Here is a 23,868-nt window from a genome sequence, read left to right as displayed (position 1 = left end):
GTTTTTAGAAGCTAATGAAGTGGTGGGTGACTAAGGAGAAATTGATAGAGTGGGAGAAACAGGAAGGAACTAAATGTTGCCTGAATTATTTTGTTGATAGGAATAGATACTCAGTTTTATGATGGAAATTAATGAGAAATTAGTGCTTGATGTAGAACATTTCTATTTACACACAATGTTGGAGAGATAGGTGTCCATATTGGAGGTTCCCCCCTTTATTCTAACAAGCTGAAAAAATCTGTTCACTAAAAAAGGTTTTTTAAGGCCATTTTTACATAATAGCTATTTTCATCTGATGCAGTTATGTGTGTTTATATTTGTTTGAATATACAGGTTTGTCTCTTGTGATCAGTAATCTAAGCATTTTTATTTTAAATATATCATTCAGTAGGGCTGATGGAAAAAAGCTCTTCTCTTTCACCATTACTTGGGTATTTACTATGTTCTCTAGGAAGGGCCCATGAGATTTTCTCTTTTTCTGCATGAGGTGAAAGGAGACCCCTTTGGATGTTGGGCAGATTTCCCCTCTTCCTGTTTACTTTCCTCCAGACTCCTTTTGAACTGGCTGATATAGATTGTGCAAAGGATCACTTACTTGTTAGTTAGCCTATTGATTTCTGTCTTTGGCTATAGCCAAGACTTGTGTTCCCAAGTTTTCATTCTTTTTTTTTTTTTTCTTCCAAGTCTTCATTCTTTATGATGTATCAGCGGCCCTTTCCTGATTATGCTTTGTGTCCTTTTTTTGGGGGGTGTGTGTGGAGATAATTAGGTTTAATTATTAATTTTTAAATGGAGGGACTGAGAATTGAACCTGGAAACTTGGGCATGCTAAGCATACACTCTACTACTGAGCTATATCCTCTCCCTGCTGCTTTGTGTCTTTTTTAGTAATAAATCATAGCCATGATGATGACTATATACTGAGTGCTGTGAGTCCTCCTAGTGAATCTTTGAATGGTATTGAATTTGGGTAATATTCTGCTCTGGGCTGCAAGAGAATGATGTGTCTTCATTGTGGTAGTCCAATAGTATGGCATATTACAATTTTCCAATGTATCTGGAGTACATAATAAGAATATATAGCACTTATTAAGTACTGTTATTTCTCTCTCAAAAAAGTCCAGTAAAAATATAATAGAAGTATTTATTACATTTTTTCAATACTTGCTGTGAGATTTGAAGTTTAGTCATCTGGCAATTTGTATGGTTATATAGTGCCATTATTAATAACAGGTGATGCACATGTTTTTCAGAAACTCTCCTACATATGTTGAAACTCATAAGTTTATTTACCTGCTATATAATTTTTCTAGACCTCCATCAACACCTTGAGTTTTTCTAACTGCTTTCTTTTTTAGCATAAAGAGAGGGTCTTGGATGGAGTTTTCTTTTTTTTTCCCCCTCATTGTTTGCTTCCTTTTTTTTTTAGAATTGGAGTTTGGGAAAAGATAATGTCTGTCCCTTATTAAGCTGTCCATGTTAGATTTACAGGCAACAATAAGGCCCTGTTTCTTTCAACTTGTCACTTTGAAATAATTTTATGCTCACATAGAAGTTGCAGTGTACCTCTTACTTACATACAACATATGAAAGCTCTTTGGTAGTCCAAAGTTGTATAGCTTCTTCTTTATATGAAAAGTAGTGTTTTTTGATAATTGATAAGTACAGTTATCAAAACCATAAAATTGACATTGCTACAGTACTATAAACTAAAGGTCTTATTTTGATTTTATCAGGTTTTACATTACATACACATTTTTAAAAGAATATAGTTCTAAGAAATGAAATTTGTCCTATGAAACTACTGCCAAAGTCAGGTTACAGAACTTTTTCATCATCCCAAAGAAATTCCTTTGTGCTAACCCCTTAAAGTCACACCCTGGTAACCACTGATCTGTTCTCCATCAGTAATTTTGTAATTTTGAAAATGGTATAGAATTGGAATTACTTAAAATGTGACTTTTTGGGGTTGGGTTTTTTTTTTTTTAACTTAGCATAGTGCCCTTGAGATCCACCTTAGTTGTTATTGCTTCATTTTTAAAAATTACTGAGTTTTACTCCATGGTATAGTTGTACCATAGTTTGTTTAACAAGTCATACATTGAAGGACATTTGGTTTTTTCCTTCAGTGTAGGTTAAAAAAAACCCAAACCTTAAAAACAGTACAAATCATAGCAATGGCTAACATTTATTGAGTGCTTATTATGTGTCAAGTATTGGGCTGATACTACTTTTTTTAAATTTAAAGTTTTCATTTTTTTATTTCTAATTGTGGTAGAACATTTCTAAAATAAAAATCACCATCTTAGCTTATTTTTTTTTTTGGTGCCTTTTTTTTTTTTGGTGCCTTTTTTTGGAGGGAACTGGTAATTAGGTTTTATTTATTTATTTTTTAATGGAGGTACTGAGGATTTAACCCAGGACCTTATGCATGGTAAGCACGTACTCTACCACTGAGCTATACCCTCCCCTACATCTTAGTCATTTTTTAAGTGTACAGTTCAGTAATGTTGTACATTCATACTTTTGGGCAACCAATCTCCAAAACTCTTCATCTTGAAAAACTAAAACTCTAGGGTGGGAAGGGATAGACTGGGATTTCAAAATGTAGAATAGATAAACAAGATTATACTGTATAGCACAGGGAAATATATACAAGGTCTTGTGGTAGCTCACAGCAAAAAAGAATGTGGCAATGAATATATGTATGTTCATGTATAACTGAAAAATTGTGGTCTATACTGGAATTTGACACAACATTGTAAAATGACTATAACTCAATAAAAAAAATGTTAAAAAAACACTAAAACTCTATACCCATTAAACAAAAACTTCCCATTTCCCTCTTACCCCAACCCTGGAAACAACCATTTTGCTCTCTGTGTATGACCTTGACTATTCTAGATACCTCATATAAGTGGAATCATGCAATATTTGTCTTTGTTACTGGCTTATTTCACTTAGCATAATGTTCTGAAGATTTATCCATGTTGTGACATGTGTTAGAGTTTCCTTCCTTTTTAAGGCTGATAATATTCCATAGTATATATATAAAACACATTTTGTTTATCCACTCATCTGGCGATGGACACTTGGGTTGTTTCTACCTTTTAAAGGCTGTTGTGCATAATGCTGCTATGAGCATGGGTGTACAAATACCTTTCTGAGATATTTTCAAAAATACACTCCAAAGAATTGCAAACGGAAGTGGATTTGCTATACCCAGAAGTGGAATTGCTACATCATATGGTAATTTCTAAATTTAAAAAATTTTTTGAGGAATCATACTGTTTCCATAACGGCCGCACCATTTTACATTCCCACCAACAGTGCACAAGGATTCCAGTTACTCCACATTGTTACTGACTTATTATTATTGTTGTTTTTGGTAGTAGCCATCCTAATGGGTGTATGGTCGTATCTAACTGTGGTTTTAATTTGCATTTTTCTAATAGTTAGTGATGTTGAGTATTGTTTCATATGCTTGTTGTCCATTTGTATATTTTATTTGGAAAAATATCTATTCAAGTCCTTGCCCATTTAAATTTTGTTGTTGTTGAGTTATACCAGTTCTTTATGTATTCTGTATCTGAACCCTTTATCAGATATATGATTTGCAAATATTTTCTCCCATTTTATAGGCTGATTCTACTGTATTTTTGTTTAATCCTGACAATAGCATTCTTACCTTCATTTTATAGAGAAGGAAGCCAAAGTATAGAGAGGTTCAGTAACTTTCAGGAACCTGCCCCTGGTTACATAGTTAGTATGTGATGGAGCAGGGATTCAAACTTATACTGACTGCCTCCAGAGTCTGCACTTTTCACCAGCACATTATTGTCAACTAATTTCTTGGCCAACTTTATGGAAACAAGTGGCCTTGGTTTCTATGATTAGCCTGTGTGGAAGGCCCACTTTAAGAAGCAGATTGATCTGCATATTTAAAAAGTACGATGATCCTCATTATTTGCATATTCCATATTTGTGAGTTTTCCCACTCACCAAAATTTATTTGTAATGCTGAAATCAGTATTCATGGTGCTTTTGAGTTCATTCATGGTCATGCACAGAGTGGCAAAAAGTTTGAGTTACTTGATACACACATTCCCAGCTGATGTCAAACCCAGCGACTCTGTCTTCTTGCCTTCTTGTTTCAGCTCTATACTATAAACAAGGATTCTTTCGTAATCTGTTTAGTGACACGTTTTCCACATCTGTCTGGTTTGGGTTTTGTGTGTATATGTGTGTGTGTGTGTGTGATTTTGCTGTTTAAAATGGTACCCCAAAATAATACTAAAGTGGTGTCTGATGTTCTTAAGTGCAAGAAGGTTTTGATGTGCCTTATGGAGAAAATACCTGTAATAGATAAGCTTCCTTCAAATATTCATTATAGTGTTGTTGGCTATTGAATTCAGTGTTATTGAATGGATAGTATATTAAATAAAGTACCTTTAAACAGAAACACACAAAACACAAAGTTATGTATTGATTGATGAAAATTTTGTGATTAAAGGCTTGCAGGACCCTAACCCTGTATTTCCCCTAGGAGCAATGCTTCAGTATTTGCTAATTCAACATTTGCTACCTTATAGAACAGAGCTTCTTTGAATAAGAAGAATTGACTGCATATCCTGACTATCATTTAAATCATTGTAGCAGGGAAGAAAGCCCCATTTATGTTAGATAAATGAGCTCTCATAGACTCCCAGGGTATGTGATGTTTGTACTGTAATTCAGAAGATCCTACTGAGTTTCATATCCACCACCTCAGTAAGTCAGTGGTATGGCTGGTATATCCTCATTTTAGATGAGGAATGAAAGCACAGAGAGGTTGTGTGGGTTGCCTGATACACAGGTAATTAGTGGTATAAACAGACTTACAACCCAGTTTTCCTGGTTCTTTTTTGGTATGAATATCCCTCTTCCATCTTCCTTTCTACAATTAGAAAGGGAAAACGGAGTGAATGTTTTTTGAGTGCCAGTAATGTATCCCCTCCTGTGTTAGTTGGTTGATGTATTTGGTCTCACTTGCTCTTCTCAGCAACTCATTGTGACAGGAGATTCTGCAGTCTTTCTAATGACCAAACTGAAGGGAAATTAGGTATTTTGTTAAGGAATTATGTGCTAACTAGTGCTGGTTTGAATCTTGATCTTCCAAAGAATACTTTTTCATTACTTTGTGTAGTTGTTTACTAAATGTCCCAGAAGAGAGAATTGGCCCAACATAAATGTGAAATTTCTCAGCTTGACTTTTCAGTGACATTGCAAAATATCTGATTGATGCTTCCACCCACTTGGATTTGTGGTTTCACGTATGTCCACAAAATACAAAAAATTAGAGCTGAATACAGTGTTTTTCCTCAAAGTTGTCCAGGTTTAGTTTGCTATGTATGCTTTAAGAATTTATTTGTAAATTATGGTGTGAAGTGGATTTTTATGGTAAATTAATGCTTTCTTTTTAGAGTGAAAGAAAATGTCTTTATTTAAAGCCCGTGATTGGTGGTCTGCTGTTCTGGGAGAAAAAGAAGAATTTGATCAAGGCTGTTTGTGTTTGGCTGATGTTGACAATACTGGAAATGGACAAGGTAAACAACTTATGACCTTTCATCTTGGAGCAAAGCTTTATAGGGATGAAATAAAAACAACTTCTTTTTTAAATGTGTATTTTATAGAACTTAGGTGAACTGTCACAATTATGCCCTAGTTTTGAAGGTAGTTTTTCTTATAAGTAGTATTTAGATAGCAGGCTGATAAATATAGTTCTTCTGTTTTGTTGTTTGTGTTTTTCTGGTTTGTGTTGATTCTGTCATATTTACTTCAACTCAGAAGAATATTATAAGGCATCATTTAGTTTGTTTTCATTTTTGCAAAATTAGATTTTGTAGGGTAGAGCTGGTAAAATATTTTGAAGTTTGAAAATTTTTTTGTAGAAATTATTTGCAAGAGAAGTTATATTCTTTTGAAATTGAATCTAGGAAGCTGCTTACCAAAATGGAGAAATTATGCTAGCTCTGTTTGTTTATAGAAAACAATTGTTAAATCATTGCTTTCATTTTTATATTTTGATACTAGATACAACATTCTATTTTATTCTTATAGTATTTTCTCTTCTTTGCATTTTCATATATTAAGTGGTCTATAAAACATTTTTGTTCTGTATAATTGCTGTTTGAAATTTGTGTTTGGTTTTAACAATTTATAATTCTGAGCTTTTTTGGTAACTCAGATAGTCACTGGTCTTTTAAAAAGAGAACTTATTATAACTTTTTGTTGTTCATTGTATATAAATATTGTCCCTTTACATTTTTATTTATTCTATTTCTCTTGCCTATAATGAAAACATTGGAATTTGGGGAACAAGGTGAAAGGAGAAAATTATATTGGCAAAGAAGAGTGGGAGGCACTAACCTCTTCTGAGCACCTACTGAACTGTTTCTAAGGAAAATCTGGGCCCTGCCTTCCTACCGATAGGAGATGGGTAGGCCTAGTCAGAGGGTGTCCTGAGCAGTTCAAAGATTATCAGCATAGAAGAGTCATACCACAGAAATACCTGCCAGAGAGAAACAATTTCAAACCCACCTCTGCCCAAACTATTTAAAGCTCAACTTTATTGGAAATTATACTTACCGGTTATTTGAATAAAATATACTGTTCACTTACCATTTCTATTAGAGGTCCTCCCTGGGGTGCCACCAGTGGGTTACCAATATGCTGAGATGTTGCTTCTCCCCAATTTGCAGCCATCTGTGAGCAGCTTCCTCTGTTTTCTCAAGCATGCTATACAAAAATTGTTCTTTATGTGTATGTTCCACATAGGAAAAAAAAAAAACACCGATCGTTATTTCTCAAAGCCTGGACCACCTGTATCATAATATCCCGAGGTGATTATTATATATGAAGATTTTCTATCTCAGATGTTTAAGATCCTCTAAGATCATATTCTTTAGGGTGTGTTGAATGGGGGCTGAGGTATGTGCATTTTTGACAAGTTCCAAAGTTGAATGATGGCACACTAAAATTTAAGAGTTATTACTGTTGGAGGGGGAAGTATAGTTCACTGGTAGAGTGCCTGCTTAGCATGCACATGGTCCTGGTTTCAATCCCCAGTACCTCCATTAACACACACACACATAAAATAAAATAAAATAACAAAAAATAAATTTAATAAAATAATAAAATAAATAATAATAAAATAAACAAAACAAAATAAAAAAAGAGTTATTACTGTTTATATTATGCAGTGGAAGGTTAGTGAGAGCAGTTTTGGACACGCTTTGCTTGAGATAGAAATGACTGGTAGGCAGAATTCAGGTAGAGATTTGGGACTGAGCAGTGTTCTGGTTGTGTCTGAAGCTCTGGGAATGGGTGAAAGTGCACAGGGAGAGAAGATGGAATAAGAGGGAAGGAATCTTAGGACCATAAGCTGGAGAATATGAGCATTAAGGGAGGAGTTTTCGGAAAGGTAGTCAGTAATAGATTCTGAGAAGGGCAGGCAGAGAGGCAGTTGAGCTGGTACTTGGAAGGCAAGATTTAGTGACATGAAGACTGATAAGTTTCCATACCATTTTGCAGCAAGTGATTCATTAATGTCCTTGGTGAGGGTGGATGAGTGGACACAATGGTAACCAAATGTAGATTTGCAGAGTATAGGAGTGAGAGTTGGGGAAGACTGAATGTTTATGGCCCTTTAAACAAACAGCTGTAAAGGGAAGAAGGGAGGATGATTGCTGGGGATAATGTAGAGTAAAGAGAATTGGGAAAAATTTAGTGTGTCATGTAGGGGATATAATTGATAGGGCAGGGAGAGATCCAGAGAAGACAGTCAGAGATGGTATCAGGTCAGATGGAAGGGTTAACCTTAAACAGGTGTGAGAATTTTTTTTCACTGTGACAGAAGGCAAGAAGGTAAGAATGGATATACATGAAGAGAAGTTTGCAGGTCAGGGTAGAAATTTGAGACAATAATGCAGTTGAGCTTACTTTCTTTGAGGTGATCAGAGAGTAAAAGGGTGATATTAGGCACTTTAAAATTTCTTTAGGTGAAGCTGACTTGATTCATAAAAGAAGGATTCCTTGTTAATTTTGAGAGGATCTGAATGGTCCAGCTTAGATTACATGTCAACCCATGGCCTGGAGGGAGAGTTTATTACAAGAATTAAAGTAAAAAACATAGAAGGCAGACTAAAAAATAGTTACAACATTTATCTTTCAGCTTCTCAGCATTTATACCTCACATGGGGCAACTATCCCTTGTACAACATCAATTACACATATTATTTCCCATCTGCAATGGGAGATAACTGCTTCAGAAGCACTTTCAGGGAGCCCTGGATCTTCAAGTCCAGGATCTCTGAGCTGTATCCTTTTCACTTCTTCATTCAGTCATGATCATGTCCCAGTGTTCTGTTCCCTCTAGAATAATTGGTATGTACAATCCATGTTCACAACCTATTATAATAGATGAGGAAAAGAAGAAGAGAAGGAAAAAATTTAGAAATTAAAATGAAGAAGTAGAAAAAATTATATGGTACCTTGAAGAAGTCATGTTGAGAGCTACTGCTTTCTGTTTTGCAACTTGGTCACTTGGCTGTGTGACTGTGCTGTCCTTTTTTTTTTCTTTGACTAGCCTTCTGTTTGGTTAGATCTCTTGGTCTTGAGTGGAGATGAAGCAACCAGAGAAGTGGTCTAGGCCTTCACTCCTGAGGGATCTAGAACACTGATGCTTTCCCGAAAAGGATTATAGTAGTTGCATTTACCCCTGATCCAGACAGTACAGGGAAGGACCCTTGGGGACTCCTGGGTTTCACCCATATTTCTTTCAGCCCCATTCAGTCCTTATGAGATGATGAGGTAGTCCTGCTTCCTGCAGATCGGATTGTGGTAGTACGTGTAAAGGTACACTTCTGCTCCTGTCAGGTGAAAGCAAACTATTTCCATTGGTCTCTGGGTATTGGAAAGGAGAGAGTGAATTACCAAGATTTAGAATTGTACTCCAGCAGAAGGCATGTATTAGTTGGCTCCAAGAAAAAACAATTTGTGGAATAACAGAATTTAGAGTTACCTTTTAAGTTATACTGATCAACCCTAACTCTGTAAGACCCACCAGACTTTAATATTGGCAAATCTGGTTATTAAACAGGGCTGTGATTGAATTACCACGCATAGATATTTAAGTGTTTTGGCATTGAATTTTGGAAACCACCCCAAATCAGGCCTAGGAGTGATACTGATTTTGATTTTCTCCCTGGATGGGGAGATGGAGTTCCTTTGGCTTCCCTATAGTCCTTCCAATATAATATACCTGAGTGTACCTGTCAGAGAACCAAATGGGTATTCTACCATTTTCTTAGGAAATACACTTCCTTTAAACTCTCAGATACTGGGTGAGAAATCATAGACTGGTTTTGCTCTCCCACTGGGTAAACTAAGTTAAAAAGTTCATTTATCACTGGGTCTCCGTAATTGGCAATAACAGTATCTTTCTGGGCTTCCAGAATTAGTAGTAATTTAGAGGATATTCAGTGTTCTGATGAAGTCTGGGTATTTACCTTTCCTCAATACACCTGGATAAATGACTGCTCATCCTATAGAGAAGGATCTGAGGAAAATTCATATGTGGCATGTGTGGTGTTACAGCAGTCTATACACAGCCTTGTCTTTGTTCAAGTGACTCTGAGTCTGTAAACTGACTTAAATGTGGGGATGCATAAGATGCCATGACTGTCTAATATGGAGGCTTGAGTTAGTTCTTCTTTTTTCATAGACCTGAAATATTTTTGGTTATAGACTTCAGAAAAGGCCTTAATTTGATAAACACATTATAGTACATTCTTACAATTAAATACTACTAATAATAAAAAAAGTAAATGAACCACTGGGAAAAAAGAGCCTTAATGAGTTGCCTGTTCGTTCCATTCCTGGTGATCCTATATTATTTAATCACAGCTTGAAATCTGTGAGAGTTAGTTTGTTACCTGAGATCTGGGTACTATAATAGTCCTACTGTCTATTGTAATAATGAAACACATTTAAATTCTGGGGTTAAATTATCACTATGTGGACTTGGGCATCCCTGAGGATAGGGCTATGTTGAAGCTGAGTCTTGGTAGTTTAGGGAGTGAAAATGGGGGTTGGGGCATGATAGGATACATAGGAAGCCCAGTAGGAGTGTTTTAGAAGAGTTTGGAGGTTTAAGTCTTGTCCAAGTCATCTAGATTTTGCCAGTAACCCTTTTATAACAGTATGATCCCATTCTTTTTGATCAATGTCTTTATTTTTATGAAGGAAACCTGTAGACTCTGAACTCATTTGTTACTGTAATTTAAAACCTATAGAATTAATCCCTGAATTAGATTCTTAGCAGTTAAGCCTACTGCTAAAATAGGTAAGAAATTCTTTCTGTAGACTCCCAAAGACCCTGAGTTTTATTCTTTATCCTGAGATGAGAATTTTGAGATTTAAACCTGCCATTTTCTTATTTTAAACTATCCTCTGCCCTTAGAAAAAGTCATCTTACAGTGATTTGACATTCTTCCTTCCTATTGATTTGGGCTATGGAAGCATCTATTTAGTCTACTAGAGTGTCACCTGCAAAGGGCACATGGTTCCAGATACCTGGAGGTGTTAACTTGATTAACCTCTCTGTTACTGTATACAATGCTATTTAACTGTAGCTAGAAAATGAACAGGAGTCATAGCATTGTGCCCCAGCTCAGCTCGAGAACCAATTCCCAAATACCTCTACAGGAATTAGTGCCTGTAGTTTATTCCTTGGTACCAATTTCTCTATCAACTAACATTTCATTTTATTTTATTTTTGCCACAGGTGACAGGAAACAATTATGATAAATGCAAATAAAAGAGAGATTGGAATGAGAGTAACATAGCTCTCCCAAATACAGGGAGAGTTAATTTGGCCAAGCCTTAGTTGGAGACAGGAACCAGATGGCTCCAGAGACCTGTAGACCTCCAGGGGGCTGCCATCAGATCACCTAGCATCAGATTTCTGATGACATGTGTGTCTCTGTTCAGGACTGAAAATCCTAGGATAGTACCTCTCTCATAGGGTTACTATAAGTGTTTAATGAGTTAATATATATAAGCTACTTAGACCATTCCCTGGCACATAATAAACTCTCAATAAATAAGTAAGTAGAACTCCTTCTTTCAGTAGATAGAAAACAAGTCAATCTACTAATCCAGGGATTTTAAACAGTCTAAAGTATTAGTTTCCTAGGATTGTGTTAACAAAGTACCACAAATTGGGTGGCTTAAAACAAGAGAAATTTATTTTCTTGCAGTTCTGGAGGCTAGAAGTCCAAAATCAAGGTGTTGGCAGGGCCATGTTACCACTAAAGCCTTTAGGATTCTTCTCTGCCTCTTTGTTTCTGATAGTCCCAGGCATTCTTTGGCTTGTAGATGTATCACTCAAATCCCTGCCTCCACTGTCATATGATCATCTCCTTGCTATTCTGTGTCTTCACGTGGCATTTTCCTCTCCACCCCCATCTCAGTGTTCTCTTCTTATAAAGATACTGAGTCCTATCGCACACATAATCAAGTGACCTCATTTAACTTGATTATATCTACAAAGATTCTATTGCCAAATGAAGTCACAGATACTCAAGGTTAGGACTTCAACCTATCTTTTTGGGGGGCACAGTTCAGCCCACAACATCTATCCTACCATTTCCCCCTCTTGTACCCAAGACTAGATAAATCAGAGTATTCTATCTAGTGAGGCCTCAGAATCCTTTTTAATACAGTATTTTTGACAGCCAGACCAGCTGTAGATTTGACATTCTATGATGAAATCAGTTTACAACCTTACTCTAATCCTTTGTTACAAGGACTTGCTTTGGTTGAGTTAAATTATGGCTACTGATACCAAATCAAGGCTTAAAAAAATTGATATGTTTAATATGTTGGTGATGTAAAGCTATTTTTGAAAAGCTATATGTTATTAAAATAAGTTCACTTTAGTTATATCATCTATTGGCAGATTGGGCTTTGTATATGAAGCAAGACTAGATTCTTTTAATTTTTAGATTACTCTTTTAGACATTTAAAATTTTATTTCCAAAAAATTTTGTTACTAACATATTTCTTCCTCTATCTTAAAAAAATCTCTTTACAGATAAAATAATTGTGGGTAGCTTTATGGGATACCTAAGAATCTTTAACCCTCATCCTATAAAAACAGGAGATGGAGCTCAGGCTGCAGATTTGCTTTTAGAAGTGCATCTACGAGATCCAATACTGCAAGTAGAAGTAGGAAAGTTTGTTTCGTAAGTACAGCTTACTCATTCTGATATTTTATCTTACTACTTGGAATATGTCAGTCCCTTACTATGTCACTTTTATGAATTCATCAAAGAAAAAAAGACTATCCATGAATTAAATATATTTTCTGGATATTGTCACCTAGGTGTTCCTCATGTACTGAACATTTTTTATATGGAAACCTGTAAATTTAAGAGAGAATAATTTAGGACTTTTTTTTTGATAGTAATGGACCTAAGATGTCTGATGTATCAGAAGCTTAAAGGAAAAGAGATAAACTTTTGAAAATAACCAAATGAAGAAATAGAAAATGTTCACTTACTTAAAGCACTAATTGTCCAGTTTAAAAAAATTAGACAATGTAGCAATTATGCTTTTTGGCACATAACTTTGAAGCTTTAAAATGAATTGCTTATCTAGGGTAAAGAGGTCCTTAGTTCTTAAAAGAAGCCAATTCAACCCACAAGTAAGTCTTTGGTTCAAAGAACTTTACTTTTAACTTTATTTTATTCTATTTTTAAATTAAAAACATTTTAATTTAATTTATTTTAGAAGACTTATTTTGCATTTTGTGTAATGTGTCTTCTCTTTATTGATGATATTGCTGATATTATCTTATTTTCACTCATTCTCATGAATTCTCTTAAAATTAAACCTGTATTTCTTAATTATTTATGAAAGTGTCTGTTGTGAACTGCTATGTAGGCAAAGGTGGACTTGTTTTCCCTGACTGTTCTTTTTGAGCCCCATTTGGCTTCCTTAAGTCTGGGAGTACCCTGAGCTCTGGATTTTGGCTCACTCCAGTTCTCTTCATGATGTATTGGCCCCAGGTTCCACTTGTTCAGGGCACTGATTCTTACTAGAAAAACCTAAACGACAGCTCTTGATCTTCTTCCAGTGGTATGTTTTATTCTGATGGGAAGCTGCTTCGTGGATGCTTATAGGCCAGGACTTGAAATGGGAGTTTTATGCACTGTGACAGGCTAGATCAGGGAGATTTTATGACTGATATGGCTGGTAAATATCTACTACATCTAAAATTTGATGATGATTAGGTGCCCACTGTGTACCTAGCCCATATTAAACATGATGGATTTATAAAGTAAGGAGACAAAAGCATTCTTGCCTCTAAAAAGCATTTTTGCCTTTTCATTTTTAAAAAAGTGGAATGCTGTCATAATCATTCTATAAAGTAGTATGGCTCTCATGTATATGATCACTTGTTGGAAGGGAGGAGGTTAACATTAATGAGTAGATTCTGTACTAGCATTAATTAACTAGTACAGTCTCATTAATCTTATCTATAAGATATGATCTGCATTTAGAAATAAGGAAGCTAGATAGAGCTCAGAGCTTTAGGTCACACAACCTGGATTCTGTCTGACTCCATACCTTGCTATATTTCCATGACATCATGTTCTTTTCCTACGCATGATGGAAAAATTGTTTTGACTGTTCAAGGTATATATAAAAAAATTTGAGGGAAATATTGATTATGTGATAGTTGTGTATATTTTCATTTTTTAGTAGTAGAGTGTGTTGGTGACTTTATGGTAATGTTTTGCAGGTTATTATCTAATACAATTTTTATTTTATAAATGAGAAACCAACACTCTGAAAGATTAAATTATCATGGAAATATCAAAGTGCAGAGTCAAGACCTCAATCCAGGTCTGTAGACTTCAATTATAGTCCTTCTAATTTGGAAGAGTCTGTATCAGAGGTCATATCCTGGAGGCCTGTTTGCAGATGTGTTTTAAATTTAAAAGAATTGAGAACAATTAAAAATGAAGACATTTCATATAAAATCCCTGCTTTCTGGCTTTTCTTGAAAAAATGTGGAGGTCTGGCCACAAGTCCAGAACTGAATTGTAGTCGCCTCATTTAGTCAGGCCCTAGCCTCCAGTTGATGACAGCCATTTACACCCTTTATTCATTTATATACCCTTGAAGACTTTGAAATTAGGGTTTCTAGACTGTGCCATGTCTCTGGAAACCACTTGATAGGGGCTGGGAAGTGCAGTGATGATAGTGGCAGTTTATTTCTATTTGAGATTTAGTCCAAACTGAAATATATTCAATACCTTTAGTACAATTTCAGAGCTGGACGTGATATATGCTAGTTACCAATAACCATTACCATTCTGTGGTGCTTTATACTTTGCAAGATGCTTTCATATGATTTTATTACATTTAATTGAACCCTCTTATTTTCCAAAAGGGGAAACAGGCTTAGAGAGAGTGACTTTCCCAAGGTCACAGGTTAATTAGTCTGAGAGCCAGAACCAGAACTTGGATCTCTTTATTGTAGGAGAGCATTTGTGAGGGGGCCGCTGATATGACTCTTTCTAGGAGGCTCTCTTGGCTTCAATCTGAAGGGAGCTCCTTGAGGCAGAGACCTTGGGCCTCTGGGATTATCGGTCTGGCTGTTTGTTGTTACATTTATTTTTCACTTTAGAATGTTATCTAGTAAATTGTTAGTTCACTCATGGTTGGCTGTGGTTACAATCTGTTTTTAAAATAATTTTTGGAGGGGAAGGTATAGCTCAGTGGTAGAGCACGTGCTTGGCATGCATAAGGTCCTGGGTTCAATCCCCAGTACCTCCATTAAAAAAAAAAAAAGGGATAAACCTAATTGCCCCCTAATAAATTAAAAAAATATAGGATTTAAAAAATGAAATAATTTTGTAATTTTTTTGGCTACATCTGAAACTAATATTTAAAATTTTAATACTGTCCCCATTTTCCAGAGGTACTGAGATGCTTCATTTGGCTGTGTTGCATTCTAGAAAACTTTGCATCTACTCTGTCTCAGGTAAGAAACATTTTATTCTAAAGTAGAATTTGTATTAGAATCTGGACTTCTAAATCTTACATAAGAATAGTTAATATTGACTTGATAGAGAAAACAAAACATTCGGTTGAAGGTTTTTCCTATCTTGGTTAGCATTTTCCCATTGTTCATTTCTTCTTTTCATTATATTTTCTTGATCTGCTCTTTCCATACATACTTAAATTTCTAGCATAGAGGGTTCCTTGAAATCTCCCTTCTCCAAGGAATTGTGTCCAGGATTGCCTATGACTAATAGAGGCTGATTCTGGGTACTTAGGACACTTGAGTGTTCTAACAGCAACAACAGAATTCATTAGATGCTGAGTCATGGTGGTTTAAAGTACATTTTCTTTGGTGAACCTCAAGTGTTCTTACAGTTCCAATTTCTTGGCTTTTGGTTGTGTTCACTCAATCAGATCTGAAGGCATTTACTTGAGACTATTTTTTTTAAACATTTTTTTATTGAGTTATAGTCATTTTACAATGTTGTGTCAAATTCCAGTGTAGAGCACAATTTTTCAGTTATACATGAACATACATATATTCATTGTCACATTTTTTTCGCTGTAAGCTACCACAAGATCTTGTATATATCTCCTTGTGCTATACAGCATAATCTTGTTTATCTATTCTACATATGCCTGCCAGTATCTACAAATTTTGAACTCCCAGTCTGTCCTTTCCCTACCTGAGACTTAATCAGGTTTCATTCTCTAACATGGTTCTGTGGGTACAAGTATGATAGTTAATTGTGGTTTGGTTTTGGCATTTTGGCTGTTATTAGATATAAAAGGTAATTTATAAATTTTGTTTCAGTATTAGATACATTTTAGTTTAGTTGAGAGAGTTATTTTTATGAATATAAAATACTGGGTAATTTTTAAATGGATACAATAAATACAATACAATAGGTCTATGGACCTAGTCCTTATACAAAAGATACTCTCCTTTGGAGTTTGCTGTACATATTAGCTTCTAGGATTTCATTTCTCACTGTCATTCTCTTGATTTGGGTTTCTTTGTATTTTGCTTTTAATTTGAGTAATGATTCATATTTACTGGCACTGAGCTGGATATTCTTAGGTAGTGTCTTTTTGGGGTGAAGATCTGTTAGATTTCTAAGGCAGGCTTGGTAACCTGGTATATGGTGTATGGTAGGCATAGTTGTTGAATGAATGAATGAACTAAGTTCTGAGGCAATTGGTAGTGGCTAAATATTACTCTCTACATTTTATTTTATTCCTTCTTTCTTCCTTTCCTGTTACCACTATCATTTTCTTTTCCATTCTATTTACATCAGAGGCCCAACAGACTACCTCTCACTGACATTGTGAAGCACTCTCATTGGTTTCATGATAAAAGATGTTGTCATCCTAGTGATAGGGAAAATATTTAGTGTTCTAGAGGAAGTGGAGAAGGTATGATATAGGTTACTTTATTGCATGACTCTAGTTGTTCCTCTCTTTTCCATCATAAGCCTGTTAACTTCGAGTGATATTTTATTAACAGGTATAGAGGAGGAGAACTTGCCCACAGTTACTCTTGAATACTGCTTGGAGTACTGGTCTCTTCTAGAGTCCCCATGCTCATGGGGGCTCTAAGAAGGCAGGAGAGGGAAGTTTTATAAAAACTAGAAATTAGGTTAGACTCTTGGCCTTTCCTGGTCCTGTTTGAATGATAGCCCAGAAAGCCAGACATAGACTAGGTATGAAATTTGTTTATCAAAATAAAGCCTACTGAAAGAAACAGGCATGTTTGGTCACACCTTGTTTGAGGGACGTTGGTATCCTCCTTCAAATTAGTGTTGAAAATGAAAGTTATTTGTTATGGGAATGCTGATTTTATTGAGCTTTTATTCTTTGTATTCATTTACAAGCTTTATATTCTCTAGGGATGAGGAGTTGTCCAAACTCCATTCCCTTACACTCCACCTCACTTCCCTTCTCTGTTTCTCATTTCTTCAACCTCCTATGATATTCGTAGGCTGACAGTTTGTGTATTTTTCCTGGCTTGGCTTAAATTGAGAAGCAGGGAAATTATGTTTTTGTTCTCTTCAATATGTTTCTTGAGGTTCCAGACTGAACTTTTACCTAGCTTTTACTGTAACAGTGGAAGCATAAACACTTTTTAGTTTAAGTGAATTCACTGGTGTCAGTAGATGAAGAGTGTTAGCTGAATATCCTTAACCCCAACTGCCCTCTCCCCAAATATTTTTTGTTTTATGTGCTGTGTGCTCCAAAAAAAGATTTGAGGCAAACTAGAGACACCAAACAACCCTTAATAATCAGAGGCTACTGTGCTGCCTTTTTTTTTGGTGGGTGATAGGTCATTAAATGCAGGCTAAATATAAAGAAACAGTAGAGTCTTGCTGACCTGAAGTTAGCCTGTCTTATACTCTGGTAAAGGAAAAGCATCACATGGCGTCTCATTCCTTTCGGATGGACTTCGGTTTCTGAGTAAATGGTTGCAGATGTGGGAGCTTAAGCTATCCTGATTATGTTCTTTTAAATATTCTTTTCCAAAAATTGTGTACTTCTTAACAAGCATTTACTAAGCATTTGACGTATTTATAGAATTTTGATATTTGCAGTGAGAGGGCAAAAAGATGTGGCTGTTTACTTTTGACAAGCTTTTATAATCTAATTTGGTTATTTAATACAATGAACCTTTTAACCTACTCTGTAATATCTTTTATTTCATTTAACATCATTAGATGTCTCAGCAGTTATATAAAATAGCACCAAATCCTGTTTTCAAGGTGACCTTTGATTTTTCCAGAGAATTTTTTTTGTTTAAATCAAATTATGTTTAAATAAGGCCAGAAACCTTATAAAATTATAAATTTTACTTTATAATTGATGGAACTTTATATTAACTTTAGCTACATGGAGACTATAATTATAGATATACATTTACTGTATTGAGTCTATATATCCAAGGGCAAAGGAAACCTATGTAATTTTGATCTGATGTCATTCATGCTTTTCTAGAAGAAAAAGTGGTGTTTTTAGATTTTCAAATACTACCTTTATTCCAAGGTTAGCACTGAAGGAAAATAAATTGTTTTTTGTTCTCCATAGTCGCACTATTATATTTTAAAGTCCTTTCACCTGAAATTTAAAAATTTATCAATGCATTTGGTACTTTTTCAGAAGATAAATCCTAGTGTCATTTTATGCAAATTTGTTTAAATATTGACTAACTTTTTGGCTAACAGGCAAGAGTAAATGCATTCCTTACTCAGAGAGGTCCATCTGGTTTTAGGTGCAGAATGAAATTTGGAATTTCTGTAGGGACAAACCAAAAGTTTCTCAGAACTTCTTTTTTTGTTTGTTTGTTTTTTTAAAGGCTAGAACTATCCATCCTTAGGTCAATGCTGTGAGTTAGGTATTTAGTTAGAGTTTTGTTTTTTTTTTTTTTTCCCATGTGGCTGGTATGTATGTGATAAGCCCCAGTTTCTCTGGGCCTTACTGATTTTACTACCATTTGGATTCCAGAAAGCTTTCATCTCCTATCAGTGTTAGCTGGCATATTTGAGTCTTTCTCTTTATTTTTTATTCTATTGGTGTGTGAAGTCTGTTATTATTTTCAGGGGCAAAGATCTGAGTAGAAGTGATTTTCCTCCAGGAAATCATCCCCTGTTAATTTTTTCCCTTTCAACCCTTTACCTTTCAAATGAGGAAGAGAAGGCCAGGGTGAGAAAGGTAGAGGTGGGAATAACATATTCTTGATGCTGCATTTTTCTTTTTTGAAATTGTCATTGGCTTACCAGGTTCCCTGAAAGTTGTTAAAGGATGGACAACCAGGCACCAGGATATATAGTGCTGATTCTAAAGGCCTAGTTTGAGTATTGTGTTCTTTATCAGCTGTGTGATTTTAGGGGAAATTTATTGAATTTTTTTGAACTTAAGGTGTCTAAAATGGAAGTAGAAATATTTCTGTTCTTACAACCTCAGTGCACATCGGTAAATAAACGATCATGTATAAATATGTATGTACATATGCATATATAAAAACATATATACTTAGGTTTTTAATGATCTAATATTATCCAATTTGGGGACTATTTCATTTGCTTTATGATATTTTAAGCTTTTCTTTAACTGTTGCATTTTTGAATGAATGATAAACATGCTTCTTAATGAAAAAAATTGCATTAGGAATCATTTTTCTTTCCAACACTTCTTATTATCATAATGTTCTTGCCTGGTCACTGGTATATAGCTCTAACTGTACGAACTCTAGAAAGCCTAACAATTAGAGAGTGAAATACAGATAAAGAGTCTTTTCTCATTTGGAAAGAACTAGAAAGTGGTTGTAGCACGTATGATCTATTAAATGCAGGGCAAGTATTTTTCTTTGCTGAAGGAGATTCTTCTTGGCAGACTTCAGAGAAAACATATTGTTCTATTTACCTGCTGAGGAAAGCTTTAGAAGATCTCTCTATTAAATTAGAATATAATGTATTAGAGGGTGGAATATTTTGAGAGTTGTGACAGAAAATTGAATTGCTTGAAAGTATGCAGAATTTTTTTCTTAGACACTTTGAGTCATGTTTTTGCTCTGTCATTGTTATAAGTGCAGGAAGCTTGACCTCATTTATTTCAGAACTGAAACTGGAGGGTTTTGTTGTTATTTAAATAATTATACTTTGCTCAGACAGAATAGAAATAGATAATAAAATGTCACCCAGGGTAGTTTTTCATCTAATGGTATAATCTAGCTGAGACTTAAATTGTTTTAACTGTGCTAGCATTCTATGTCATCAGTATGCTAATTGTTCATAATACATAATGTTTTAGAGCTTTGTCATTTTAAATTTCATTGAAATTGAGTTACTTGGAATTGGTTTAGAGGATGAGAAGATATTAATATTTTTCAGTGTAAAAAAATACAAAGCAGTCCTTTTATTTCTTCTCCGTAGGAACTTTGGGTAATGTGGAACATGGGAACCAATATCAGATCAAATTGATGTATGAACATAATCTTCAGCGAACAGCCTGCAATATGACTTATGGACCATTTGGTGGTGTAAAAGGTAATTTGCATTTAATCATAAGTGTGCTATTACAAGGTCCAGATTTAGAATATTTGGTCATATGAAAATGGAGGATTGCGTGGTATGAATCTCAGAGAGAGTTAAACATATTTTTGAAAATTTTATATTCAAATACTTGAACAAAGTAATAAAAAAGAAAACTTTAAACATTGAATGTGTTTGATTTTCATATAACCAACACTTTTATGTGGTCTATAGAGATATTTCTAAAACTGCCTTTTCTCCAGATTTTGTCTTTTATGCATGAGCTGACTGAAATTGAGCTTGTTTGTGTGTGTGGTGGAATGTGTGTCTGTTTCTCTCGGTGGAAGAAGGGATTGATCTCTTCACTTATAAGGGGTCCCTGCTCTTCTTGCTGTAGGCAAGGTTAAGCTATGGACCTTTGTCTCCACTTCAACCACCTCCATGGCCACTGTACAGGGTTGTGCAGATTGTTTCGGCACCAGAGCACCTGGAACAGGGGCATGTGGAGACTGAAATGCAGACCTGATCTTGCTCGTTAAGCCATGTGCCCTGGCCTGGAATAATCCTCCCTAGAGGAACAATGCCTTTTCTAAATTTCACAAAGTACTGTCTCAGTGAGGCTGAGTTCCTCTCACCTTGGGGGTATCTTTTCCTAATTAGCACAAAGGCTACCTGTAAGCATGCTCCCCCTAGTCCCAGAACTTGAGTTACTAGGTCTAGGTGCTTGCTTGTGTAAACTGCTGCTGTTGGTGTGGGAAGATTGTTTATGGTCCCACTCCCCTCGCTTCACCATGACAGGGTGATAGAGGAGCTGCTGGTGCTGGAGTGAGAAAGGAAGCCAAGTGGTGACACTTACCTCTGTGGTTTTGTTTCTGAGTGTGTGCATGTGGCACCTGCTGAACATGTAACTAGGGATTTTATATTTGAGCTCTCTTTGGGCTCAAGTTTATGAGTTTATTGTTTAACTGTTGTGTTAATAAAAAGTAGACTACCTATATTAGATTTTTCTTTAGTGATGTGAAAAAAATGACTTTATTTTAGAATTATCCTTTAATTATGTGAACTCAGCTTTTTCATAGATAGAGGTAAAGGCAAGGAATAGATGATTTTGAGCATACCAATTAGCAGTCAAGAATATTTTGGGTGGTGATGTACAAATAAATGTTTTGTGTAATTAAAATTATATGAAACAAAATACTTGGCTGGATTGCTGTATTGCTTAACTTGAGTAACAGGACTGTTTGGATTATTTGAAGAATATGGGAGATGTCCAGAGTTAGATGAAAAGAGGAGAGAAAGAGGTAAAATTTGATGAGAGACTAACTTCTATTTGTGAGGATGTCCCTTCCCAAAAAGGTGTTGAAACTGGTTTTCACTGTCCTTTAAAAAAATGTCTGACATGACCAGGGAACCTAGGTCTTCCTTGTTTAATTAACTGTTTTAAATTTTCTTACCCCTACTAAATCTCCAAAAGAATGCTCTGCTAAATTCTGTACATCTGGAGTCAAAAAAATTGTGTGAGAAAAATTGCTTTGGCTAAATGAAAGTAAGTTTTAATTTTTTTGTTAGCATCAAGACAATTATTTATTAATTTATTTTTTAAAAGACAATTCTTTAGATCACACGTCAAATGCTATCTTACACTGATTGCACTCTATTTTTAATATCAGATCAAGTTAATTCAATTAAAATAAAGTTTTAAATAAATCAAATAAAAAGCAGTTCCTTACTTTTGTGTGACATTTTTGCTAGCTTTACTAATGAACTTCCAAAGTAATGATAGTTGCTACTAGTTTTGAAAAGAATAGATAACCTTGTACTTACATGATATCTTCTCTTAGTTCTTAAATTATGCCTTACATTTAAAAAGAATCTTTTGAAATGGATGGAAGACCTAAATAGAAATTTCTCCAGTGAAGATATATAGATGGCCAATAGACACATGAAAAGATGCTCAATATCGCTAATTATCAGAGAGATGCAAATCAAAACTACAGTGAAGTATCACCTCACACCAGCCAGAATGGCCATCATTAAAAAGTCCACAAATGATAAATTTGAGAGGGTGTGGAGAAGAGGGAACCCTCCTACACTGTTGGTGGGAATGTAAATTGGTGCAGCCACTGTGGAAAATAGAATGGAGATTCCTTAAAACACTAAAAACAGACTTAACATATGATCCAGCAATCCCACTCCTGGACATATATCTGGAGGAAACTTCAATTCGAAAAGATACATGCACCGCAATGTTCATAGCAGCATTATTTACAATAGCCAAGGCATGAAAGCAATCTAAATGTCCATTGGCAGATGACTGCATAAAGAAGCTGTGGTGTATTTATACAGTGGAATACCACTCAGCCATAAAAAAGAATGAAATAATGCCATTTGCAGCCACGTGGATGGACCTACAGTACCTGCTCTAAGAATAAATAAATAAATAAACCTAATTACCTCTCCCCAAAATAAATAAATAAAAATAAATTGTACAAAAAAAAAGGTTGGACCTAGAGATTATCATACTAAATGAAGTATGTCAAACAGAGAAAGACAGATATCATATGATATCACTTATATGTGGAATCTGAAAAATGAAATGGACTTATTTACCAAATAGAAACAGACTCACAGATACAGAAAATAAGCTTCTGGTTACTGAAGGGGAAAGGCAGGGAGGGATAAATTGGAAGTTTGGGATTAGCAGGTACAAACTGGTATATATAAAATAGATAAACAACAAGTCCTACAGTATAGCACAGGGAGGTATATTCAATAGCTAGTAATAAGCTATAATGAAAAATAATGTGAAAAAGAGTAGATATATATGTATAACTGAATCACTATTCTGTACACCAGAAACTAACACAACATTGTAAATCAACTATACTTCATAAAAAAAGTACATTTTGAAAAAGTAATAAGCTATTATGACATGTCTTACTTTTCTATGGTTAAGTGGGATATTTCATAGTTTGAAATAGAAATATCTGAGTAGCAGAAGCAATTATTCTGTTTCATGAGTTTGAAACACTTACTTAATATTATTGAGATATCTATATGAAAACATGAAAAAGTAATGGAGTGGTAAGTTAGTAAAAATTAGCCATTTTGGGGGCTGCCAGAGGGAATGGGTAGTTTCTGCTAATTGGTACAATGTTTCTGGGATGATGAAAATGATCTAAAATTGGATTATGGTGATGATTGCACAGTTCTATAAATACGCTAAAAACTATTGAGTTGTATACTTTTTTTAAAAACATTTTTTATTGATTTATAATCATTTTACAATGAGTTGTATACTTTTTAAGGGGTGGTAAGTAAATTATATCTTAATGATAAAACTGTTAAAAAATTAGCTGCGGAATGAAACCTGATGCTAGAGAGGTGATGGTACAGACTGTACAACCTACATTGCTTGTGGCCATGTAAAATGATACAATACTCTTATAAAGCAGATTGGCTATTAAGAACCATGAAAATGCTCTTGAATGCTGATATGTGGTTTATGGGAATGTATATCAGGAAATGATCCAACATGTGGAAAAGTCACATCAAGTTTAGTTATTTCCTTCCTCTTTCTGCCTTCCTTTCCTTCCTTTTGTATATACATATATGTATTTATTTGTAATATAGAAAAACTAGAAGTGATCCTAATGAGTAACAGAGGCGAATGACTAAGTTTTGATGCGTAGATTCTGTGGGTTATTATGAAGCTATTAAGTTTGGTTTG

The 23,868-nt window shown here is 34.9% G+C and overlaps 1 protein-coding gene and 1 non-coding gene across 20 annotated transcripts in view; both read left to right on the top strand.

The window, feature by feature from the left end:
• BBS9 (Bardet-Biedl syndrome 9) overlaps positions 1-23,868 on the top strand; it is a 622,708-nt gene that overhangs the window by 6,571 nt on the left and 592,269 nt on the right. For 16 of the 19 annotated variants that reach the window (XR_004321417.1, XR_004321414.1, XR_004321412.1 and 13 more), the window contains 4 exons: positions 5,463-5,585; positions 12,137-12,287; positions 15,033-15,097; positions 20,040-20,153. Coding sequence is in view for 11 of the 19 variants with exons in the window: in XM_032483738.1 (XP_032339629.1) it covers positions 5,474-5,585; positions 12,137-12,287; positions 15,033-15,097; positions 20,040-20,153 (442 nt within the window). In the remaining 8 variants the exon portion in view is untranslated. The remainder of the gene's footprint in view (positions 1-5,462; positions 5,586-12,136; positions 12,288-15,032; positions 15,098-20,039; positions 20,154-23,868) is intronic. The other 3 variants (XM_032483742.1, XM_032483741.1, XM_032483740.1) reach the window with 2 other exon arrangements.
• On the top strand, positions 14,818-14,889 carry TRNAA-GGC. Its single transcript has one exon. It is a non-coding gene; the product is annotated as a tRNA-Ala (tRNA).

Source organism: Camelus ferus, chromosome 7, assembly GCF_009834535.1.
Source record: "Camelus ferus isolate YT-003-E chromosome 7, BCGSAC_Cfer_1.0, whole genome shotgun sequence".
In the NCBI taxonomy this organism is placed as follows: domain Eukaryota; kingdom Metazoa; phylum Chordata; class Mammalia; order Artiodactyla; family Camelidae; genus Camelus; species Camelus ferus.
Note: the sequence above shows the minus strand (reverse complement) of the source record. Positions and strands in the feature narration are given on the sequence as shown.